Source organism: Protopterus annectens, chromosome 6.part0 (assembly GCF_019279795.1).
Source record: "Protopterus annectens isolate FY-2018-M chromosome 6.part0, PAN1.0, whole genome shotgun sequence".
NCBI classification, from domain to species: domain Eukaryota; kingdom Metazoa; phylum Chordata; order Ceratodontiformes; family Protopteridae; genus Protopterus; species Protopterus annectens.
In genome coordinates, this window is record NC_056737.1 from 1585979099 (window position 1) to 1586005268 (window position 26170).

The following is a 26170-nucleotide window of genomic DNA, read 5'->3' on the forward strand; positions in this document are numbered from 1 at the left end:
CATTTGCTAAACAAAACAATACATTTCACAATGAAAACAGCATGAACAACAGTAAACATCCCTGCCCTTGAAACTTAGAGTTATTAAAGCTGCATTGAAACCTATATTCACAGAAAATGCATTTGGTACCTTTAGGCTATTTTTAGACCATCGGCCCACTGGACACATTTTCAGACCATGCACAAATGCGCTTGTCCTTCAATTCTTTCTGATTGTATTAAATTGGTTTCATTGTTTAATACAGCACCACTTGTTAGTGTGTTTTAAATTGATAGTTTTTAACATTTTTCCAATAAGCTGTGAAACAAAGTGTATGAACCAGTAATGACAAACCTACCCATTTCAGAACATTTCAACCATAAAAGGTCACTCAGACAATTATCATTAAAATCTACCAGTATCAGTCAATATGCACAATCTCTGCAGAAGTAAAAGTCATCTGAATAATTGTACAATAAATAGAACTTTAGCTAATGATGAGGTTATTGCTGGCAAACAACTTTGCATTTCAGTGCTTCATCTACAAATTCAGTTTCTGCTGCCCTTGAAGAATAAATTGCATATGGTACCTTAAAAAATGTTGTGTGTCAGCAATTGATTTGCCTGATGTGGGAAGAGAATCCACAACCTTCTACACCAAAAGCAAGCTTGTTTCCTATTGCACCACTGACACTAAACAAAATAACTATGAAACTCTGTGATTGACACTGACAGACTGCAATCCTCAGTGATTTACAAAAACAAGAAAATAAAAAAGAAACAAAGAAAGGAAATTAAAGGAGCCCTGGCAGATGGCATGGAGGTGGAGGTTTAAGACACTTGCTTGCCAATAATTAAGATCATGGTTTGTCTCTGAGCAAAGTTACTTAACTAAACAATCCTAACTGGGGCATTTCACACACACACACACACACACACACACACACACACACACACACACACACACACACACACACACACACACACACATGGGCTTGGCTACTGTTCTGTGCACACACACTTCTTGTGCTGAGAGGCTTGGGGCTTGACTGCCCCTCTGAATTTGAGTACTCATGGCTCCATCTGCTCCAAATCCATTACTGCACAGATGTAATACTTACATCTCCCACAGTGCTTGCATTACAGAAATCGTCCTAGTGCTGAGGTTTCTGGGGATTGCTGTGCTATGTTAAGTCTCCTGCAAGGTCCTAATCTTAGTGATGGAAGTTAGGTTTTATATTTTAACTTACAGGAGAGCTTTTTAGGGAAGTCAGACCCCCTTACCAGACAACGCAGGCCCTAGACAACTGCCTAGGTCACATAGGGCTAGATCTGGCTCTGCTTCCATGAACAGATTTACAAAAAATGCACAACATATAAACTTACATGTAACAAATACAATTTACATAAAAAAACAGTTCCGTGAAAAAACAAATCATCAGAAATGTACAAAATACAAACATATGCACAAATATAAACACACTTCCTAGTGAGACACACAGTCTGCCACAGCATCCATTTATGGCATGCTACGCCTAATACCCACTAACTATAAGTGTAAACCTAAAAATAAATGTAACATTAAACTTCACCCTAATCCTAATCTTATACCTAACCCCACCACAAACAAATGAGAAACAGAAGCTCCAGTTAGTCAATCAATCGATCAATAAAAAGCTGTGAAACTATAAATAAAGGTGCATGACTTCAAAGTTATAAGGCAGTAAGACATTCATGATACACCTTGTTAATTTCAGCACTGGTTTTAACCAGTAAAGTGATTCTTCAAAGTTTGAGTATGATTGCTACCTATATTTAAATGAAGATATATAGAACATATATAGAATCAGCACTAATTACAATAATGTTAATACTTTTTGCTAATAGGTCTTAGGATATTGTGTTGAATATAAGGATACATATAAAACATGAGCTTTTTCAACAGCTATACAAAATATTCTCAGATAAAATAAACATGTCATAATAGGAGGGAAACACCAGCTGCTGAGTAGAAAATTAAACAGAAGTAGGAGGCACTTGAAAAGGAGCAGTACACAGTTACTGAAAAATTGGAAAATGGAAAAAAAATCACTTAAGACAGAAATAAGCTGCGTAGACAAACTAATAAAACTTAGTGTCCACAAGGTGCAAGAAATATGTGAAGAAAAAGTAATAGATGATATGAAGGAAATATTTCTTATAATTATAAGGCAGACAAGAAATTTTTCCTTTCAGCTGTTACCTTTATTAGTAATGTGGAAGAAGAATATAAGCCAATATACTTATGCAAACCATTAGGATGGATGAAGGAAATAACTTATCGCCTCATGTAGATAAACATATCCATGTGATTTTGGGTAAGTTAGATCACAAAAAAAATTAATACAGATGCATAAAAATATCAAATAAAGATCAAAGTACCTTAAAGAATAAAATGTAAAACCCTTAAGTAACATGTTTACACAGTGTTTCAACAAGATAAAAATCTCCTGCAACTGGTAATCCATTATTAGTTAAAAGGTATATAAACGTAAATGTTCAGCTAAAGGCATAAACTGTTAGGGACACATTAGCTACTTTCTGATATTGCAACCCAAATGGAGAGATTTATATTAAAAGTACTAAATGGAGACTTAGCGGGTCTTGATCAAGTCAATATATAACAACACGCATTTGACAAAAAAGAAAGGAAAAAAAGGATACAGTATAATCTGCAAACAATTTTTGCATGGATGTAGTTAATGTAATCAAACTGAATCTTCAAGCTGATGTTGTATACATCAGTTTTACTTCTGCATTTAACAGAGCTGTCTATTAGATGTTTATTGATAAACCAGTAGATATGGAACTAGCTTACAAGTTGATTAGAATGACAGCTGAATGGTAATCAAACAGAGCATGATGGGTATAAAATAAAGGTCAAAGGGCAGTATCACGGGGTTACCTCTTTAGCCTGTACTTAACAGATATAAACATTCCTCAGAATATCTGTGGACATCTTCACTCCACTCTGTTGGGTTCTGACTACATGAAGATGCCTGAGCATACCTAATCAGGCTTGTCCTCTGAACGAAATCCCCACTACATCTGAGAAGTACACATTTCCATTTTTACTGTTAAGTTACAATGTGCTAGTGTTGATTTTAAATAGAATACTGCTTATTTATTTATTTATTTATTTATTTATTTATGTATTTATTTATTTATTTGTGTGTTTGTTTGTTTTTTTGTGCTGTGGTTGATTTATGTATTTAGAACTGGTTTCCCCTGTGAGAAAAGGAAGCGTTGTTATTGTTCTCAGCAAGGACATTGTGTTTTTTCGGTTGATCTGTGTGCTGTAGTCTGCTGTTTAAAATCAATATGTTTGCCCACTACATTGCTCTTCTTTGTGGGTTGAGACGAACTAAGAATGTCTGAGGATATCTAATCAGACTGGACCTCAAAACCAAACCCAACTACATCTGGGAAGTGCTGTATGATCTGCAGCAGGGCTGTGCACTGTTGAAACTATTTATGAGAGTTCCAAGTGTTTGCTCTGTCTGATTCTGTAAAAAAAAAAAAAAAAAAAAAATTATATATATATATATATATATATATATATATATATATGAAGTGGTGTCACCTCTGACTCTTACTTTTTACCACATCAGTATCCAACTGGGCACAACCACACTATCCTATGGACTCTATAGACAACTGAGCACAGGTGCAGATGCGTGAGCAGTTACATACAACTAAGAACATTTGCAGAGAGCCATATCACACAGGGCTGAGTTCTCACTTGCTGCAGACATATTGTTTATTATCTCTTTCACTACTTTTGCCATCTGTGGGAATTCTAAGCCTTAAGTCTAGTTCTTGCTGTGGTCTGTAAATTTGTAATAAAACTGTAATTGTGGCATCCCAGACAATTTATAATAGCCGCCTTCAAGAAACCATTACTTACTGTAGTGGTCTTTACAGTCTTTCTCAGTGATCATTTGTTGTCTTCTACAAGCATTCTGGGCCTGAGTCCAGTCATAGCTGTGACTGCAGATTGTCTCATCACTGTCCTAAGCTGTTGTGGTAGCACCCATATCAATTAATTTATACTAGACTGTTGGAGGTCACCCGAGCCAAATCATTTGTACTAAGCTGTTGCTGTGTCACTGAGAATACCTGGTAATCGCCTCTTCACATATTTATTAGTTGTTGCTACACTTTTTACTGACTTTCATATCCTTCATTTTATTTATATAATTGTAACTCGTGTACTTCGACTATTTCATCCTAGTGTTTTACTATCCAGACCTTTCTTATACATTCACTTCATTAACACTTTCTAGTGCTCACTATTTCACCAGGCACTAAATATCATGAAGTCATAGTTTACCCGAATGTCTGTTGCCAGTCTGATAGCGATAGGAACATTGATGCAATGCAAGAACTGCCTCATGCCCACAGACAGCGGTTTTATTCTTCCAGTAAATGACTGCATAGGTGATAGGTGCAACTATCTACTAACCTTGGGGTCCATCATTTCTTCAAAGACTACAGACTACACACAGAATGTTGTCAGTTCCAACACCCACTTCACACAACCAAGCCCACCATGTCCTAAACAAACAAATAAGCTTCTTACGCTGAGGTACTTAAAGAAGTCCCTGCCTAAACCACAAATGCCTTCTAGATGAATGTTTGTTACACAGAGTGCACTAACAGTCAAAAAACATACACAGGCATGATTCAAAACACATCTACAAAAATAAATCACTCACCTAGCAGACCAAAGCCTTTAAGGCAGCAAGCCTGAGACAGGACTCCATTGTCAGACACACACAGATGCACCACTCAGCAAGCTGAGCAAAGACAGCTTAATGGTTAGCTGCCTCTCAGCTGCCAGGATCTGTAGTGTCACTAAGGCTCTCAAGTCCCTTCACCCTAAGTAAACATATGACATGGTCATTCTGCACGTGGGAGTGAATGACTTGAGGCACACCTCCATAGAGCATATGAAGAGAGGCATGCTAGATCTCTTAGAATATGCATATGGCATTTGTATGAAACTAGCATTGAGCAGTATCCTACCAGCACCAAGAATGATGCTACAATATGAACAAAAGATGACCGACTTCAGTTATTGGTTTAGCTATTGGTGTCATTCTAAGGAGATCCAATATATATTAGATTGGAAGAACATGATAGAAAACTCCAGCTATTTTGCTAGGGATGGCCTGCACCTCTTTCCTCATGGTTTCTGTACATTGTCTATGACTCTTCCCTGTATTCCACTCCACATAAAGTAAAGTACTTCTCTTACCCTAGTCAAATGTAGTTTGGATAACTAGATGGGTAACTACAAATTCATCCCTGGTTTAGTATCCTTGTCATTCATGGATAGGAGCAACATGTTAGTCCCCAAAATATAATTATCTTGCTGTCTCTGTGTTATTTGCATGCCAAATATAAAGGCTAAAAAACTACCATGGGAATGGAAGGCTAGGCTTGTTAAGATCCTCACAGATAAATAGCCTAGTAAATACCTATGAACCTTATGGACTTTATTAATTAATGCCAGATCCCAAGACCAGCTGGTTAAAGTCTTAACCAGGTTTTCAGAAATATTGGACTTGGTTCTCATCAGATGAGCCACCTTATTCTCACCATATACAGTTTTCACATCACTGGTCAAATCTGATCACTGTTCGGTAACACTCACTATGAGGATAAAACTGGACTTATCACAAGACCATTCTGTATTTAGAGACTACACTAAGAAAAATCTAATCCAGCTAGCTGATGGACTAATGAAAGTTGAGTGCCCTGCTCACCTCAATGATCCCATCTTGTTTGCTATCACATTTGCAGATAATTTCCATGACAACCTCAAAACTTGCATTGAGGCATCTGTCTTCATAAGACATACATACAATTGTAAATCCAGGAATAAAGCCCAATGGTGCAACCCTAATATAAACAAACTATGCAATAAAATGGAGAACTTATAGCCTGTAAATACAAACAATACCATATTTTTGAGAAATGAACTCAAAAAGATCAACAAATAACTCAGAAAAAAAATCCTCCAAAAGTAATTATGAATTGAGAATTGCAACCTCTGCAAAGGAAAACCAGCAAGCCTTCTTCAACTGTGCAAGAAACCTTAGACTTAATACCAACAATGCTCAGAACTAATACATAATAACAGCACTTACTTGACCCCTGATAATGTAGCTGACATATTAGCAGACAAATTCAACTAACTGTTCCCCCCCCCATCTCTCCCATAACGTTCCGGAACTTGTTTTCACTCTCACACCACTTCTGTTGATCAACTGTGAGCATGTCCTGAATGCTCTTTCCAAGGCCAAAAACACTAGCTATTTGAGCCCTGATAATGTTCCACATCTTCTTGCCAGCACCAGACACTGTCTGATAGACTTGCAACTAAACGCATTCAGTTTCAGCTCTCCACTGGATTTATGATCAAGGAATGAAGAACTGTGGTAGTCATCCTACTCCACAAGGGGGATCCACGGCTGATCCAGGAAACTATAGATCTATAAGCCTCATAAGCCTTATCTGAAATTCAGTGGAACACATCATTACAGATCTTACTGACAAGGACATAGGCAGGCTACAAGTTCTAGACCCAAGTCAGCTAGGTTTTGTTTAAGGCAGATTCTGCCTCCTGACCTGGTGAGCTTATTTGAACATATGCATTAAACTTGGGCCAATCAGTTCGCACTGCCTAATGGACAGAACCCAGTCTATTAATGTGGGACATATGCTGTCTTCAGAAAGAGTAGTTACCAAAGGTGGCCCCCAGGGATCAGTCCTAGGGCTACCTCTCTTTGGTATTTACTTCTGCGATGTCAAAGCTGACATCAAGGGCTTTTGGCTGATCAAGTTTGCAGATGACTGCAAACTTGGAGCTGTCATTAACTTCCCATATGACTTCCAGATTCTTCAGTAGGGACTACCACACATCAATGTGCTGCCTGGACCATGTCCTAAAACTAAATGCCAAGAAATGCCACATTTTGTTCTTTGGCAAAACTGGGTGCCCATACATCTACTGTGTAAGTGACACCCCTTTGTAAGTTGACCCATTGTTTTGGGGTTTGGGTACTTTCAATGACAATGAACTATCCTTTCATCACCATGTGTCTCCACTGTTGTTAGTAAATCCTTTTATCTAGCTGGAGTAATTATCAGGGGTATCTCTTCTAGATCTAAGGAAATTATCATACCTCTCTACTCCTTTCGCTTCAAGTCTATAATACTGTACAGTGGCCCTTTGTTATGTACTTCTTTAAGCATATGCCCCAGCTTGAGAGATTGTAGCAGTTCCGCAATAAGATAATCAACAACATGTCTTCCTTGAGTTACCAAAGTCCCTTAAAGTGCTTTTTCTCTTTACTGATTCCTAAAAACTCTTGCAAGGTGACGTCAGTCTAGCCTACAGAGCCATAAAGGGTCCAGTCCTGTGCAACCTCCTGCACATCCACTAAAATAATAATACAAAAAACACCCACAAAATAGATTTTTATCTTCCACCAAAACATAAACATGACCTACTGGTAAGACAGATAGATAGATATGTACCCCAGAGAATCCTTTATGAAGTAGACTTCCTTTGAATGATGTAAAGTAGCTACCTGATCCTCTCTAAGCATAAACTAGACAAATGGATGGGTAATCATAAATATATCCCCTGCTCTGGCCCCTCAAGACCTCACTGAAAGGAGTCAAAACCTTATATATATCAGCCATGTCTCTGGGTGCATTTGACTAGGATATTGCGACACCAATGGTCCTCTGGATAAACAGCTCAACATTAAACTATGAGCCTATGAACCTCAGATCAGCTGTTAGTTTCCTTTGTAATCAGAAACACAACAAAAACAGAAGCTTACAGGCAGAACTCACACGGTAAGAATAGCGGGCTCCAGGTCTGACTCTAAACCAGTCACAAGTGGTGTGCTGCAAGGCTCGGTTCTGGGACCCCTACTGTTCGGCATATATTTCTCAGAAGTACAGGCAAACACAGGAGGACTATGGCTAACCAAGTTTGCCGATGATTGCAAACTGTGAGCCATAACTGACTCTCCAGCTGACACTGACATCCTCCAAAAAGGCCTTACTAAGTCAGACACCTGGTGTCAAAGTCATGGCCTCAAGCTAAATGCCAAAAAATGCATAGTTATCCTGTTTGGGAAAAACAAAACACCCACGAATTACCACATAGGCGGCAGCCCCCTTAATACAGAAGAGGTAATAAGAGATCTGGGGACCCAGGTAGATAGTAATCTCTCCTTTGACAATCATATTGCCAAAGTAGTTAGGAAATCCTTCTATGTGTCCCATCTAATTACTAAGGGGTTCGCATCTAGAAATAAAAAGGTTATAGTGCCCCTCTACTCGTCACCCATCAGACCCATCATAGAGTACAATGCCCCATTTGGGATGTACCTCACAAGACACTTCCAACAGCTTGAAAGACAACAAAAGCACTTCACCAAGAGGATTACTGGCCTCACAAAATATATCCTATGCAGCCCAACTGAAAAACTCCAGCTGTACTCAGTGGCATATCGCTTACTCAGAGGTGATCTCTGCCTGACTTACAAAGCCATGTCCAACTCAGAATTGATGGACATGCTCCACCTAAAGAAATCCAAGTCACTGCGAGCCACACGCTCTTGTGAGATAAACCTCGCCACAACAATTAATAGAACATGCTGGAGGGATAGATTCCTGTCACAGAGACTCCCCATGCTTTGGAACAAAATTCCTAACTACATTAGGCAGAGCCCCTCACTAAAACTTTTCAAGAGAAGCCTTGACGAGTGGATGGGTAACAGAAAATACACCCCTGGGATCACTTCATTGGCTCTGCTTGACAGAGGCTCAGTTAATTAATCAATGGGGCAGAGAAAGCCAACACACTCTGGCTAGGCTTATAAATGCCCTCGGGCAGATAGCCTAGTACCTACCTATGAACCTATGAAACTAATAGCTACCATTCTCCAAGCAAACCATTGCAAAATAGATGGACCATTATACAACCTTTATAGAAATTAATTGGAAGGTTCTATGACAGGCCAAAAAACTAGTGGTATGGCAGTCACAGTGGCTTTTCCTAGAGTGATGGGTGGTGAGTGCTCAGTCTGTGATGGAGGAAGCTATCTGACCTTCAGTCTGTTTTTTGAACACTATAGGATTAACATTGCTTCTAGGGAAAGGGTTGGGTTTGCTACTGCCATTCTACAAAATGTGTAATAACCCAACTCAATGTTTCCCCCTCCTGCTCTTTGCCAGTACTGAAAATCACACATTCCGTAATGACAGTAAGAGTAATCTAGACAAATAATATACTACACTTATGTAGGAACTTAGCATAATAGTAGATTTTTGAATAGCTCGCTGTTGCGGTATTGGTTTTCCTCTCTCCCTCAACCCCTGTCTTCTCTTCCTTGGGTATTGTGGGACTAGGGTGGGGTGTCCTATCCCTATTTAACTATGCATTCTCTCTCTTCCCCATACAAAGGCTTCAGTCCTGTTCAGGTCTGGATAGACTTGGGAACCCAGTTTCTCTAAGTTTATAACCCATACCTGGTCAATGGGTGCTCCTTCTTAGTTATGCTACATAGGACCCAGTCTAGGAGTAGGAGGGCCAGACAGCCTGTTGGGACCCAGGGCATAAAAGCTCTAAAATGATGTAGGTGGATGTTAACATTATACAAGGAACATACTATCATCCCAAAGAGCTAGGTATCCATCCTGCAAGGAGGTGGAAGTTTGCTGAACTACCCAGCTGTTGAATCAGTTGACTCCACATCTGCCATTGCACTTAACCTTGTACTACGTAATATTTTCACTAGGTACACTGGAGAGATTCTATCCTGTCTGAAATTATGATAATTCTCATATTAGTGGCCAGCAATTTACTGATTTTGCTAAATATTTGGACTTTAAAACTGTAAAATTCCACTTGTGTTCCTTCAGGCAAATGCACTTTTTGAAAGACTCATGTAGTGTATATGCAGAGCTGTAGGCATAGTTCACAACAAAAGATTTCTTGTAAATCTCTTTATGTCAGTTTATAGAGCACTACAGCCAACAACAGGACACCTTCCTGCGCAGACATTTTTTAAAACTGTATGTAACTCCCACATTCTTTGTTGTGAGCAAACCAAGACCTGTGACGAGAAAACCAATTCTGTGGAAAAACGTTAGAGTGAAATCCCATTCTGAAGGAAGATGTTCTGCAATCAAAAGGAAGCTTTGAACTTCTGAAACTGGTAGGATTTACAAAAAGCATTCTTTAGTTTTTGACTAAGCCACACTGCATTGTCCACATGACTATAAATGAACAGAAATAACAAGGCATGCTTATTTTACAGAATGGTTACTTTGGGCAATTGTAAACAACTAGACTTGGTAGAATAACCAATTGTATGTGTGCCCAAGGAAATTAAAAGGACAGCAATATATGCAGGTTTATCACACACTCCCCAAAGCATGAACATCACTGCACAACATTATCAAAAGCTAAATAGGTCCCAGTCAAACAAAATCTAACATAATCTTATGCTCTTTTTCAAACTCCTACACAACTGCACAATTTCCTTTCTGGCTGCCAAAGTAATAAGGGAACAGTCTTCCTTCAACCTCAGTAATTAAAGCCATCAGGTCTTACCATACAGGCTCCTAACGCTAAACCACAATGCACAGATCATTGCTTCTTCTTACTAGGCCCTAAAGTATGTGACTGTAACTCTGCTGATATTAAAGAAATACCTTCTTACCCAAAATTCTGTACACAACTAAAACATTATCATCACAATAATGCTTCATACAAATGCCACCACTCTGGACACCATCCCTAACAGAATTGTGTTCTTCTCTAGCAGTCTGCTTCCTAACAAGTTTAAATATCACTTGCAAACATAGCTAATGCAAGAGTCAGTCTGACTGCACTGAAGATAACTGTGCTATGCGTGGGTGACGGTTCCTACTCATATTATATATAGTAATTGTTTCTGTCTGTACTGTATACTCATTATACTTGTCTTACTATAGCATTTTATGCATCCCTATCAGATGATCGAGTTTTCAGAAACTCGAAATTCATACGGTCGAGACCATATGATCAGGTTTCAGAAAATTCAAAGGTTTTGAATGGAGATTATGGTACAGTGCTGAATGGGAAATTTACCCTTTTCCTCATAGTAATGCTATCTTGGAGTTGGTATATTTAATTTGCATGGGGTGCAGGGAAGGGGGCTTGCCCCCCTACAAAAACATTTTAAGAACTTAGATTTTTGTGGGGTTTTTTTTGGATGTTTGAGTTTTTGGAAACTTGATCATATTGTCCCAACCATATGAATTCTGGGTTTCTGAAAACTCAGTCATCTGATAGGGATCCCATTGTGTGTGTGTGTGTATGTGTGTGTGTGTGTGTGTGTGTGTGTGTGTGTGTGTGTGTGTGTGTGTGTGTGTGTGTGTGTGTGTGCGTGTGTGTGTGCGTGCGTGTGTGTGTGTGTGTGTGCGTGTGTGCGTGTGTGCGTGTGTGTGTGTGTGTGTGTGTGTCCGTGTTTGTGTGTGTATTTTGTTTCTTTGTTTTCCTTATTTAGTTCTCCCTGGGCTAAAACTGAAATTAGGCTTTTGTGATCAGTGCTCTATCCCAGTTAAATTCAAATCAAATAAAAATTTCAAAGATTACATCTGATACTGAATGACATCTCCATAATGTTAAACTATCACAGAATTATTTTCTTTCAAAAAAGAAAGAAAGAAGGGATTAAAACAATATTATGAATATGGTATGAAATGCAAATGAAACAAGGTGCCATGCAGTTGTAATATAAATTGCAGTTTACAAAGGAGGCCATTATTCCACTGTAAATACAAACAAAAGGGGTCACACTAAAGCCACAAGGAAATAAAAAAGATTAAAAAGATTGAGGAATCTTTTTGAATATATTTTATGAAGGGACTGTTAAATGTGATATTCAAATGTTAGTGAGCACTCACTGATCCCTTCTCAAACCTACCCTAATAGCCGATGCACTTTAATTGCCATAGAGCTTTCAGATTATCACAGAGACATGTGCATGGTGTCCCAGGTCTGATGGGAGGTGCTGAGCTAGGAAACTTGTGGAGAACCTGCTATAGCTCCAGGGAAGACCATACTGAAGATTTTAGGAAGTTGACTGGGCTTAAATGAGGTACATGACTTCTACTGGTATTAACAATTAACAAATCGACATGAGTTGGAGCATCTCTGGAGCAATACGTAGCATCTTCTTTCTAAGAATCTGATTGGTGTAGGAGTCTGGTGAAGATGTTACTGATTAAACGTTGTTCTACAGAACATAATGTAGTCCTTCTGATGTAAAACCTGCAGCAGCTTGACCCCTACGTTAGACCACATGACACTGAAGTACTGTATACCGGTGCTATTAAAATTTCAGCAACATTTCAACAACTATCGTCTCTTTGGCAGTTTCAGCGATTCTTTTTATCTGTAGACTTTAGCACTGATGTGCACGATTGCTTTCATTTGTTTCTGCCTGTTTCATATAATGTACCTATACTGGTTTAACTTGGTAAACTTGACTATCTAATACAGCTCTATTGTTTGAGAAATTACAATGCAATTGGAGGTCAGATTTATTTTGCTATAACAAAGTCAGAGGAAAGTTAGGATTTACTTTAGAGTTCAAGTATTAAAGTAATGTCAAATTGTGTGGGAAGACGGTACATATGAATAAATCGATATTTAAGCAGGAAAAGATATTATAAACCAAACAGATGGCATTCATAAATATGCCATGCAGCTTTGGGCATTAACTACATAAAGCAATGCAGACAAGACTGGTTCTCATTTAGGAATATAATACATTACAGGTGATGGTGATATGCATGTGAGGGGGCGGCTCAGATCGTAGCTGCAGGGTCTGGAGCTATGTCCTGACTTCTAGGCACTGTCTGTGTGGAGTTTGCACATTCTTTCAATGTATGTGTGTCTTTTCTCTTGGTACTCCAGTGTCCTCCCACCTCCAAAAAATATGGTGGTTGATTGGGTATACAAAATTTACAAAATAGTTGCTCTTCTAGCCTGGCCTTTGATTGTAAAGGTCAACCAGGAATGGAGTGCCAGTACAAAAATAATTCCAAAATCCATGTGGATGTATTTTAAAACTCTAATAATGAATAGCATGAACATAAAATAATGAATAAATCAAGTGCTTCCGTCTCCGGATTCGGAGACTTTATCAAGATAAAGCATAATCAGTTAAACATTCTCCTTAAATAGCCCAGAACCTGATGTTAGACCAATCACAGCCCAGTACTCATGAATAATTCCTACAATATTATAATACATAATTGCTCAACTTCACACTAATCCAAATAGATATAGGACCTATAAGAAACACACATACAAGCACCCAGCATAAATTTAAACTGCCTCCTTTCACATAAAATATAAAAAAACAGAATCTATAATAATATAATATTCATTAAAAATCATTGAACTATGAAGTGAGAGACATTCAACCTCACATATATCAAATATAATAATATAAATATATAAATATAAATTTAAGAATACATGTAAATATATAAGCATATAAATATAATTCCAAGTCTAAGAACCTAAACCCATAAAACCTTTAATACTTCATAATGTAAATATAATATAAATATATAAAAGCCCATCTATATTAATACATAATACTTAATAACAGAAATCATAAATACATAATTAATTGAATTAATTTGATACATGGCTATGCACTAAATTCATTTTGTGTTCTTTATTTATCCAATGCTTTTAATTTTAAAAAACAAGTAATTGAAAAATATTCATTTAGACCTGGCCACTGGGTTGCATTAGTCCTAAGTTGCCATAGGGCTTCATTCCTCTCAAGATGTAAAGGCCTGTGCTGTTCAGGAACAGTATACTTAGTGTCTTCTGTAATACATGCCTTACCTCTGAAGCAGATCATTCTTTTATGCACTGTTTTTAATTTACTAAGTGATAAGCTCAGAAAAAGTCATAGGTCAATCAAGGAGGAAGAGCAGCTAGTTCAATGTGAAAACAGTTTCTATAGCTATAACCTTCATGGCTCTGAATTGCTCAGTTGTTTTGTTTTATACCAGTTAAAAGAAGGCCTACCTGAAGTTATGACTTTTGCACTGATTTTAGCCATCTATACTTTCAAAGTAAAATTAGAACAAGAGCATAATCTGCATATTCCCACAATGCTACCCCATATTCAACAATAAGAGCAGTAGTGTCCCCAGCATCAATCCCATAGGATACCCACAGGGAGTTTTCCTTAAGAGGACAGTGTATTGTAGGATGGTGCAGTGGTGCAGCAGTAGCGTTGTCACCTCACAGCAAGAGGTTTTCTGGTTTGATTCTTGGCTGGGGTGCCTTCTGTGTGGAGTCTGCATGTTCTCCCTGTGTTTGTGTGGGTTTCCTCTGGGTGCTCCAGTTTCATCCTACTTTACAAAGACACGTCTGGAACATTTCTTCCCGGGCATCTGCTGAAAATTGGCTTTGTTCCAAGTCAGACTTTCCCGGTAAACAAATGTTAAATAAAAAAATAAATCAAATTATATGCTATATGTGGTATTCTCCTAGAAACAGATAATGACCTGGCAGTATGGCATATTTAACAGTTTATGGCACAGTAGCCTAAAGTTCATGAACTGAAATGCATTTGCAGGATTTAGAAATAAATAGCCCCACTTGCTTGTTGCAACTGAGCCAGGTACCTTGTTAGAGCTTTATCTTTTCTATGCTCCTTTTGAAAGTTATTTTTTTATTTACATATTACTAATCTACAGACAGAGAGGCTCAGCATTACTGGAGTTTTTAGTAGACTTATGAGGTAGTCTTATTTGAGCAAATGTAGATTAATAGTAAAAATGTGTGTTTCTATGCTAATAACTGACAAATATAGAACAATACTATAAAAAGACAAGAACTATGAGAAGACCTGTGGCTAAGACTGGCAGAGAATATGTGCTGGACAATGTCTAGAATTGGGAAACTAAATATCACACATCCACTTACTGCAGTAAAGGTTAACAACATATAAAACTAAAGAAATACTGTGCTAAAGTAAGTCCAAACATTCAGAAATAAAGTAAAACCTTTTAATGAAATCACAGTTAAACCCTTTTGTCTTTAGAGTACTCAAGGTTTCATCGGAACTGACAAGATAATTGCAGTCCACCATCCAGTGGCTCTACTCGACAGAGGCACTAGGAACTAAGGTCGGGTGGCACGATGCCAGGATAATTCTACGGGCTAGTCTTGTAAAGGCTCCAGGGCCATTAGCCTACTATACACCTATGGACCTATGAACATATATATATATATATATATATATATATATATATATATATATATATATATATATATATATATATATGGGTTCCATACACTAGATCGAATTTTCACTAATTCAAAATAGTGCATGGAATGCTCACTGCAGTGAAAGTGCACTTAATCGAAAGTGCACTTACGCGAAGTTCAGTACAACGAACAGGTGTTGTACTGAACTTCCGTGCAGTACTCAAGGACCTTAGGGTTAGGGCACGGGTCATAGTAAGGGGATGGCCCATAGGGCTATCCCCTTACCATGACCTGCGCCCTAACCCTAAGGTCCATGATGACTGCAGCGCAGTGAAGGACATAGCAATGTCCTCCACTATGGTGCGATAGTCACGAACCTTAGGGTTAGGGCATGGGTTAGGGTAAAGAGATAGCTTTTCTAAGTATCCCCTTACCCTAACCCGTGCCCTAACCCTAAGGTCTGTGACTATCACACCATAGTGGAGTACATAGCTTGTTTTTTATGTCCTCCACTGTGCTACGGTGTTTTCGGTGAAGTGCACTTGCGCAAAAGTTCACTTTCGTTAAAGTGAACTTTCACAGAAGTGAGGCTTCCTATTACAAGTTCGAAGTAGTGAACTTTCGTTCTTGTAATAGGAATCCATATATATTCGTATATATATATATGTCAAAAAACAAATGACTATATAAAGATAATGGATGCTAAAAGCAATGTAAAAATATTTGAATATCATGCTTTTTGTCATGTACAAGATTAAAAGTTATAATTTTGCAGCCTTGAGCTTCAGTACACAGGAGATTGATATACTGTCATTAGGTCCTGGGGGAGGGACCAGTGTGTCTAAGTTTCACTGACAATGCCTTTGATAGTAATGTAAAAACTGTCCGGTACAAAACAAAATAAAACCTGAGGTCTCACATATAAGGGAATGCTTGTAAAGTGTGTTTGTGTCTCTTTTGATAGCAACGGCATGCATGTGCTAGTAAATTCACCTGCTTAGTGTTCTTTCCATTTTTCTTATGTAAAAAGAAGCCCATGACAAACTGATGGCCAGTACTTCTACAATTCAAATGTTTACTGGACATGTAGGTTTTATTATAGGCAGTAATAGCAAATCTATATGTTGCCTGATTTTTGTAAGTCATAGTGATGCTTTCCACCCCTCATTCAAACTTCTGGAAAGTGGGAAAATATGATCCAGTTTTTGTTCAAAATGTTTTTATCCCTCCAGGTTTATTGTTGCATTTTAATAGCATTTCCTTCTCAGAGTTTGCACCCGCACTATTCTTAGGAATCTGTACATTCTTTCACTTGTCCCAAGACTGGTATATATTTTGAGACTCAAGCATTAGTTATTTCATCTTGGATGGTTTCTAAAAGGTTTTTCGGGTTACCATGGTCGAAAACATACCATATAGCTATTATTTTCTTAGATAATGGAGTCATAATCACAAGTCATATGTGCCAGTCAAACATACTGCCCTTCACCAGACTTTTTTTTTTGGAAAGGTGGGTGGTTTCTGTCATAATGAAGATATGATTTGGAGAAAGTTGACTTATTGTACATGTTTGAACAAAGGGCCAGATTCATTAGCTCCTACATTAAGTTTACAGGATCTGTATTCAAAAAGATCTCTACCACACTTTTTGTGCTTTCTAGTCATTCAGAAAGATTACACTAAATAAGCATGTCTTCTGCACTTTGTTGTACCCTTTATGAATCCCCCTTGAAAATCAGTAGGAAAACTAAAATTAGGAGAAAGAAGGTGGTGCAAATTATTCTTGTGCTGTCTGTTCAACTCAGAATGGTGTACACATAGTGTAGGCATTAATGAATCCCAGGGAAAATGTTTTTCCAACCTACTTTTTCTTAACATGACATCTAAGAAGATAGCTTCATTATGAGAAATATGGTGTGTGAATGATGAAAAGGGTGAAACAGATTGGATATATTTTAAAAACTCATTTAGCTGGTCCAACATATTAGTCCACAATATGCATATGTCATCCAGGAACCTGTAATAACTAAGCCAACAGTCAGTAAATGGAGAGTTAAAAATGTGGTCCTTCTACCAAGTCCACAACCCCATGTTAGCTTTAATGAGAGTACATGTTGCCCCCATTGCCTCATGTACACATAAAAAGGTAGCTACAATTTTACAAATCCAGCTAGTAATTAAAACATCGGAAAGCAGTCTTGTGTGTCGTGATGCCTGTGCTCTGGCCCAACAAACAAGGAGCCTCAATCCTCACCATTAACACCACTCTAGGGCGTCTCATATAGGAGGAAAGGATAACAAATACATACAGTAAAGTGCAATTTCACTTAAGAGCACACGGAGATCACAGTCAGTCTGGGGCTGGTCGCTCTTTTGCTCTCCAGGTCCACAATAAGACTCCCCACTGGCACAGCCATAGAGTCCAGATCTCAGCCAGCTGGGCAAGCTAAAACCCTCAGCACCCTCTCTGTCCAATCAGTGCTTCGTGTCCCTGCCCAAGTAGCTGACACACACACCCTTTGAGATAAGGGCTTATACAACCACACCGACACTCCTGGGAAAGACTGGCACAGGTTCTCCGGCAGTTCCCCTTTTACATAGACTATACAATAGAAATCACTGCCACCACCCAGCTATTTATCAGCTACCCAAAGGCCCTTAAAAGAGTGTCCAATTATTATTGTGCAATATTATTATCCAATTGGTAGTATACCTAAACAGTCACGGCTTATTAGAGTGACTTGGTACAGTGATCACTATAAATATGCAATGTACTCTAGAGCTTAAATTATCTCTACACAAAACAGCCACAGTTGAAAGGTTTTAAACTATTTAATAATAAATAATAAAAACAGAAGACAATACTTCTTACTACACAGTGCTAGTTAAGAGTTCAGAGATCACAGACAAATACTTAAACTAATTCAGTAGTACAGTTCTGACATCACAGAAAAACACAGTCTAATCTTTCTAGTTTCTAGCTATTTCTAAGAGAAAACACAAGTCTAAGATAAACTTACTTATAGAGCAAGGCAGTGCTGTGAGTTGGATGGTCAAGACAAAAATGCTTAATGGTCTCTGATTCTATTTTTAAAATCACATTCCTGGTTCCCATTACATCATTTCACACTTCCCTGGGTTCCCAGACTAACAGAAACTACACTTACATTCTTAACATCTCCTTGTGTTCTCTTGCAGCTGGTCAGGAAGTAGAGCAATAAAAATACATTTGCATGTTTAAATCTAGCAATTTAACTCTTGGTTAAAACAACAGAAAGAATGACTTCATCTAGCCAGGCTGGAGCCGACTTTATATCAAAGGGTCACAACATGCTTTACTTGGTCAGCTTTCTGCCAGCAGAGTGTACTGTTGTTACATTTTGTTCAGTTCCACATCTAACAGCAGCTTTTTTTTTTCCATTTAAGACAACAAGCCTGTGTCTTACATTAATATTTACACATGATAGAATTTAATTCTATCTGGCTAGGCTGGCAGCCTTCACATGTGTTATGTGTTGTATCTGTATCACTGTGTTTACACTAAACAACTGCTATGATTCAGGTCAGTAAAAGAACACAACTGTCAAGTAAGCAACTTGAGCAGTTGCACTGATAAAATGTTACATAGTTCTTCAGGATGATTGCAGAAGAGGAGAATGTCTACGGTTTTCAAGAAAGTCCATCTTATCGCATTGTCACAAGAGATAATGGCAAGCCATCTGTATCTAGCATAAAAACTATGGCATTTAATAAGTGACCTTGGAGAATATGACATGGAATATGTTGGCACTTGTATTTAAGCAGATATCAACTACATGAAAAACTTCCAAAGTACATTTTCTAAGTAAAATCATTACCAATAATATTTAATCAAAATCTAAAGTGGAAAAATACTTCTATGAAGTATGTACATGTGAAGAAAAGCAAGATCAAATTAACTATCACATTTCAGATGATTGAGACAAAAGCAGAAATTAAATGAAGCATACAGACGAAGCAACCATGTGTAACTAAACTGCTGGTAAGCAACAAGCAACTGTACTCAAAACTTTATTGATGGCAGGTTTTCTTTGCTTCCAGGATAAGAGTGAAATAGAAACACTGCAATCTGAGATAAGGACAGTTATATGAACTACACATGTTCTATTAATTACTTTAATCCATTTATAATTGTGCCATCTTTAGCCCAGGTTAATCTTGAAGTATGGGGCAATCTGAATATGAAATGCAGTAATAACCAGTAATAAAAATCTGTTTATAGTCATGGAAGCAAAATCCCAACTGCTATATTTCAAGAATTCTTAATAACAAATTACATTAAAAAGAAATTAAAAGAATATAGCAATTTAATAACAGAAATAAAAGACAGCATACACAAACAGTGCAAACAACACTTTGCTTTGCATTGTGCAGAACTGTAAAAGCAAATAACTTCTTGTGCATTTTTAGTAAAATTATTGTATATCAATGGCAAGGCTGGTTTGTTTGAAAATAATTAAAGTTAATCAATTCTGACACAGTCAGGTGTACTTTAACTGTATTACATGCTTTTTCCATGTAATAATGAACATTATAAAAAGGGAGTTTATTTGCAGAGACAAACTTGAATTAGAGTAATAGTCACAGCTGAAATAAAACAAGTTCATGGCTTTTATAAAGGTTTTAAAATGAGACACAGGCTGCTCTGTATCATGCAAAAACATGATCATTTGAAAGAAAAGGATCCCGTGCCTTACAATGTCACTGGAACTGCCAAAACAGGAAAACACAATTTATGTTATGTGTCTGAAGTTCGTATCAGAGAATGTGGAAGCATTCACACACACACACACACACACACACACACACACACACACACACACACACACACACACACACACACCAATTATACAGCAGAATATTGGGTTAAGCAGGTTTGTCTTACTTCCTGTTAAGATTTACTGCCATTCAAAGTTTGACAGAAGAGGAAAGACTGCTGTGTCCTTTTCAAATGCAAAGCTGACTTCACCCTGAAACTGAAGACGCATAGCTAACATAACACTTGTAGCCATTCTTTCTATAGATGGCTTGGAGACTTTGAAGTAGCTACTGCAAAAAATCAAGCTTGAAAAACAACTGTGTGCGTGTGTGTGTGGGAGGGGGGGTGCACACTCATAGACTGTCACTGATGTTGTCATAACATTCTGACGGCTTATGTCCTCAGCATAGCAATGCCTTTAGTTAACCGTTAAGAAATAAACCTGACATTCTGCAAAGTCGTAAGTGTCTTGCTTGCTGCATAATAGGTTTGTGCCTACTTGTAATGTCTCACTGCTTTCTGGTTCACCGATTAAGCCTCTGCTACTTTACTATAACAGCACACAGCTACATGAGGTTATAGCTGACAAGAGTGTAATTGAAGAAACCATATTGATGCTTTATGTTAGTTATCAGGTGGCAAAACTGCATACACCTGATCACAATTTATACATCACTGTATCAGTAATGTATATAAAGAAGTAACAGGTTAGAAAAAAACATGATTGCTAGCAACAAATGCATATTTAAATAAGCCATAATATGTTTATGTCAACTACACTGAGAAAAACAGATTATAATGCAAACCTGCTGCAGCATAAAATAATGGCTAAAATGTTATAAACCTGGCTAAACCCCTTATCAGACCATAGTGGTACAGATGACACTGTCAGATTATAATCTATTCACATAAAATCTGTGTGAGCTGTATTTTTTCAACAAATTCTGCAGGCTACAGACAGCATCCTGCACATGGATCTGAGCAGTGTTAATATCACTGTTATAAATGGCATGCAGTGTATGTTAAATAAATCAATGAGCTAAATGTTGTCACACATAGCTTATCACAGAAAAATAATTTTATGAAATGAAAGGCTCATGTGCAGGATGTCAGAAGCATGGTACCATTGACATTACACAGCAGAAATGCTTCTAAGGACAAACAAATGCTATCATTCTCTTCTACCAGAAAGCCTACCTGAATTCTTCCAATGCATACATGGCCTAGTAAACAGGATAAATCTTTATAATATCCAATAGTTTTCTTGGCACAATTGTACCCAGTGGTGTCATCTAAATCATAACCCAAAAATCAAAATCAGTCCTTTATCCATATTCCTGATATCCTGCAGAAAAGGGAATGCAGATATCGGCCTGTGGACTACAATTCAGCCGGCAGCTTGCAAGCAGCAACAGCAACAGCTCACAGAGGGAAGAGGCAGTGTACCATGTGATCACTCCAGCAACGCTGATTAATGCAGCATTCTCCATACTCCAAGAATATGGAACGGTATTATCAGGGCTTAGGCTTCACTGATGAAATAGTTGAGTGAACTGCAAGCCTTCTAAGAATGTACTGTTAAATTGCAGTAGTACTGGAAAAAAATATGAAACACTAAAAAATACTAAACCTACAATATTATATCATGCAGTCTGTTAAAACAGGTTTGTAAACTAAAGAAAAAATGCTGGATAGCTTGTCCATAGGTATCATTTTTCCTATTTTAGTAGTAATTCTTTAGTAGTACAAATATCCTGTATTGCATTGCATGAACTGTAAATGCATAAATACTAGTGTGTGTGTGTGTGTGTGTGTGTGTGTGTGTGTGTGTGTGTGTGTGTGTGTGTGTGTGTGTGCGTGTGCGCTTCTGTGTGTTTCTAACTGAATGCAGCTGTCAATTCAGAGAACATTTTAAGAACTATATACATATCTCATTCTGTATCTGTTCAGTCTGGTTTTGTGTACTGTCTCAACAAATCTCTCACCACCTGAAGTATACATATAATGTAAATGTAGTGCTGTTTTACCATGACTAAGCAAGTTAATCCTATTATCAGGATCTTTTTTATCTGTTTTATATTTTTGCAAGAGGAAAAACCTGCCACATTATGCACCCATCCCTCTTCTAAGCATAATGCAGACACTTTAATTCTTTGCTTTGATGTCAAACTCTACATTAACCCTTGAGTTACAGCAACACAGACATTCTGTGCAGCAGTGTTTATCCAAAGTACTGTCTGCTGTTTGACGGTATTACATAGCTCAGGTGAAAAAAAAATAAAAGGATTGCACCTGTAGAACTCATCAAATGTATTACATACTACTGTAAGGGTAGACATAATCATGCAAGAATGCATTTTTGGGTAGATTGCTAGCTTGTTCCTTCTGCAAATATTACACTATTATGATAATTGTTGTAATACATTTTGAGCTAATGGGACTTGCTATGGCTTAGAAAGTGTTTGTGGCATAAGCTGACCTGAATTAAAAACATAACACCAGAATTGGTATCAAAACATAAATCACTCTTCACAATAAAGTTCCTTGGTGCGATGCTAAGTGAGTCAGCAAAACATATACCATTTAAGATATATTTTATCTTCAAAAGTCTACCTCAGATACTATTAGGAATGAAACAAGAAAAAAATGTTCTAATCTTTGCAAAATCCTCTACATGTTGTGATTGTCTGCTGTTACTCTACCAAGCATACCTACTGCTGCAATAGGAGAAAGGCAAAACCGTTTAGAGGCTTTTTCCAAGACAGCATCTTCTGTCTTCACTTTAGCCACAGTGGAATTGCTGAACAAGACACATTTCCATTTGGTAAGCTGAATATGATGGATACAATCTCTGGGATAATCAATGGAATTCTTAGATAGGAAGAACTGTGTCATCAAAAAAGCAGAAAGCAACTAGGTCCAACAAGTATTTATGTATGAATAATGTTAGACCAACATACTAATAAAAGAAAACTGGCTTATGAATATACCTTTCAGACTTTGCTTTTTATTTACCCTATAGTCTCAGTTCTAGCTCCCTCCTATCCTATCTTTATAAGATTAGAACTCTTTTAAGTATTATTTTTGTAATGCAGCTCAGTTTTTACCATTACCAATACTGCCATAGTCAATGTGATTTGCCACTAAGCCAACAGCAAGACGTTGTCCCGTTCGATTCTCAGCTAGAGCGTCTTCTGTGTGGAGGCATGCGTGAATGGGCATGCCTTCGTTGAAGGTTGTGTGTCAGGGCTAGTAACTCGGCATGTAAAAATCCACTACCAAGCATTAGCGGACCGGAGTTCCGCTGTGGTGACCCCTAACCGGGATAAGCCGAAAGACACAACAACCAATACTGCCATTTAAAGTCAGACAAAAATACATAATTGTCAGTAATATAAAAGGTTAGTTTTACTACAGCTTTGCTGATATGGATACACTTTATTGAGGATCATCTATGGCCATCTGAGCCCCAGGTGTGCAAATACCACTACCTCACAGCCAGAGACTATGGCAACTTGTAACACACCCAGCCATCTGCTAGGGCTCAAACATGAACAAGGTATGGCAGCCTTGGGAAGAGAGTGAAGCTGCTACAACTTGTCCAAATACAGCATTTGAATTTGGGGAAGGTTAGTGCAGTGGTTGTGGGGATGGAAGTACAGGTAATGATGGGGGGTGAGCTTTAGATTTAAGGGGCAGGAAGGAAGCTTATGGTTAGGAAACAAGAGGGGAGTTTTAGGTTTATGAAGCAGAAAATATGTTTTAGGTTTAAGGAGTGGGAAGGAAGTATTATGGTTAGGGAGTATTAGGGTTATCGAAGGATCAGGCATGTTTTGGATTATGGAGGAGGAAGGGAGTTTTAGGCTTAGGGGAGGGTCAGGCACTTTTAGGATTAGGGAGCAGGAAGGGGGAAGTTTAGATATAGGGAAGGGGAAGGGAGTTTATAGTTAAGAAGCAGGAATTTTCATGTCAGGGACCTAATGGAGACATTAAGTTTAATGAAGGGGGACTGACGATTTTGGTTTAGGTTGCCATCAGGGACTTTGGTTACAAACAGGAGTCCTATAATTAGGTTCAGGGCCAAGGTGGGAGATCTCAGGGTTAGAGTTAGGATCATGGTAGAGCTATGTAGTTAAGTTGGGTTAGGTGGGGAGAGAGACAGATAATTTACTAGGATTGGGCTTTGGGGCTCGTGGGAGTTAGGGCACTTGCCAATTAGAGGAAGTGACAGTGAGCAAGTGTGCTTAAGCCAGTAGCATGCAACCATTTGTAGTAGACCTGAATTGAGAGTCTGGATACATGTGTGTGAATGTATGTTGGTTTATGCATGCAAGTATATGACTGAGTGTTTTTGTCTGTGTGACCATGCAGGGGAAAAGCTTGACTGTAGATGAAAGTGTGTGTGTGTGTGTTTTGTTGTGTAGAGGTGCCTTTGCTAACGTAATGCATAGGCCACTAGGGAGAACACTAGTGCACTGAGGTCTGAAGGTGCTAGTGTTCCATTCAGAAACTTGGTAATGAGCCAATACTGAAGTCTTTCACATTGTAGCTATACATGTCTCTGAATCACAGTTTTCTTTCCATTGCACTTATAGACAAACTGCACTGGGCAATTAGCATAAGTGATGAGGATTTTATTTAATATTAGCCCTTGTCTTATTTATACTTGACAAGGTGGAGGAGAGAAGCTGTATAAAATTTCCCACCAACACAAAGAAAGAACAACTTCACTGAGAATAAAAGGCAACATCAAGACTTATGAAAAAAGCCTTTAACAAAGTAGCACACTGCACTTTAAAAGTATTATATAAAAAGTAAAGTTTTTAATTTTTTGTTTCCTTAAATGTTTGTTTCCTTTAATTTCATCAACAAAACAACAAGAATGAAGGAAAGAAAAATACTTCCCCATGAAAAACTAACAGAAGCTTGAAATAATAAAAAACATATTCATTAATACAACAGAGTTGTGAAAAACAGTATATGGATCAAGAAATGTTGATCTGTTTGGGAAAAGAAACATCTGAGCAAGTGCAAAAATATAAACAGCAAAAACCGGAGATTTTTGAAAAGTATAAAAAAGAAACATGGACATGGAAAAGAAAGAGAGATTTGATGTGGTTCTATATTTATGCAAAGGAGAAAGCCAAATTAATCAATATAAAGAAGGCAGCCCAAAAGATATTCGAAGAGAAATACAGACAAAGGCATCCGGATATGGAAAATTTCACAATAAAAAAATAATATCACAAAGAGGAAATGTAGAAAAGAAGATTAGTAAAGCAGAAGTTAAAAAATAGAAGTTGAAGTTATGGAATGCCTGTGAAGTGAAGGATTTAGTGTAGAAGGTCTAACACAGGTTACATCACAGCATGATGGATTGAGTCCCCAAAGTAAGGAAAAACAGGAAGATCAGGAGACATCTGAAGAAGAAATATGGACATGGGAAACACAAAGAGATTTAATATGGTGTAATATTTATGCAAAGTAGAAAGCAAAACTAACCAACACAAAAACAGCAACACCAAAGATATTTGAAGAGAAATACAGGCAAAGGAATCCTGACATGGAAAACTCTGCAATACAAAAAATAAGAAGACAAAGAGGAAAAGTAGAAAAGGAGATTAGTAATGGAGAGGTTAAAGAAACAGAAAGTGAGGTTACGGAGTACCTGCAAAGTGAAGGATTCAGTGTAGAAAATCTAATTCAGAAAGCACCACAATAGGATAGAGCAATGCATATCTAAATTAAGAGGAGACCAGTGGACAGGAAGCAATTGGTCAGGTGCCATATGAAGATATTTTGGAGCCTTCCACAGGAAACCAGTATAAACATTCACTTGAAGCTGGAGAGCAAGGGAAGGAACAGGAAGATGTGGAAACTCTGATGCAGTCAATGTTGAGGAGTGATAGGCCAGTGAGTTTCCATATGACAGAGCAACGGATGGCATAGGATGAAATTGAAAAGAATGTGCCACATGAAGATGCTATAGAACTTTCTATAGAATGCCTGCAGGAAATGGAAAGCAAAAAATA

General features: G+C 37.8%; 1 protein-coding gene across 6 annotated transcripts in view; it reads right to left on the reverse strand.

The window, feature by feature from the left end:
* The window catches only part of EVL (Enah/Vasp-like), a 1573360-nt gene extending 1551793 nt beyond the window's left edge, over nt 1-21567 (reverse strand). For 4 of the 6 annotated variants that reach the window (XM_044075040.1, XM_044075035.1, XM_044075032.1 and 1 more), the window contains exon 1: nt 21336-21567. Coding sequence is in view for 4 of the 6 variants with exons in the window: in XM_044075035.1 (XP_043930970.1) it covers nt 21336-21358 (23 nt within the window). In the remaining 2 variants the exon portion in view is untranslated. Of the gene's footprint in view, nt 1-20264; nt 20303-21335 lie in introns of those variants that run through there. The other 2 variants (XM_044075042.1, XM_044075033.1) reach the window with 2 other exon arrangements.
* Between the last annotated feature and the right edge of the window lie 4603 nt (nt 21568-26170).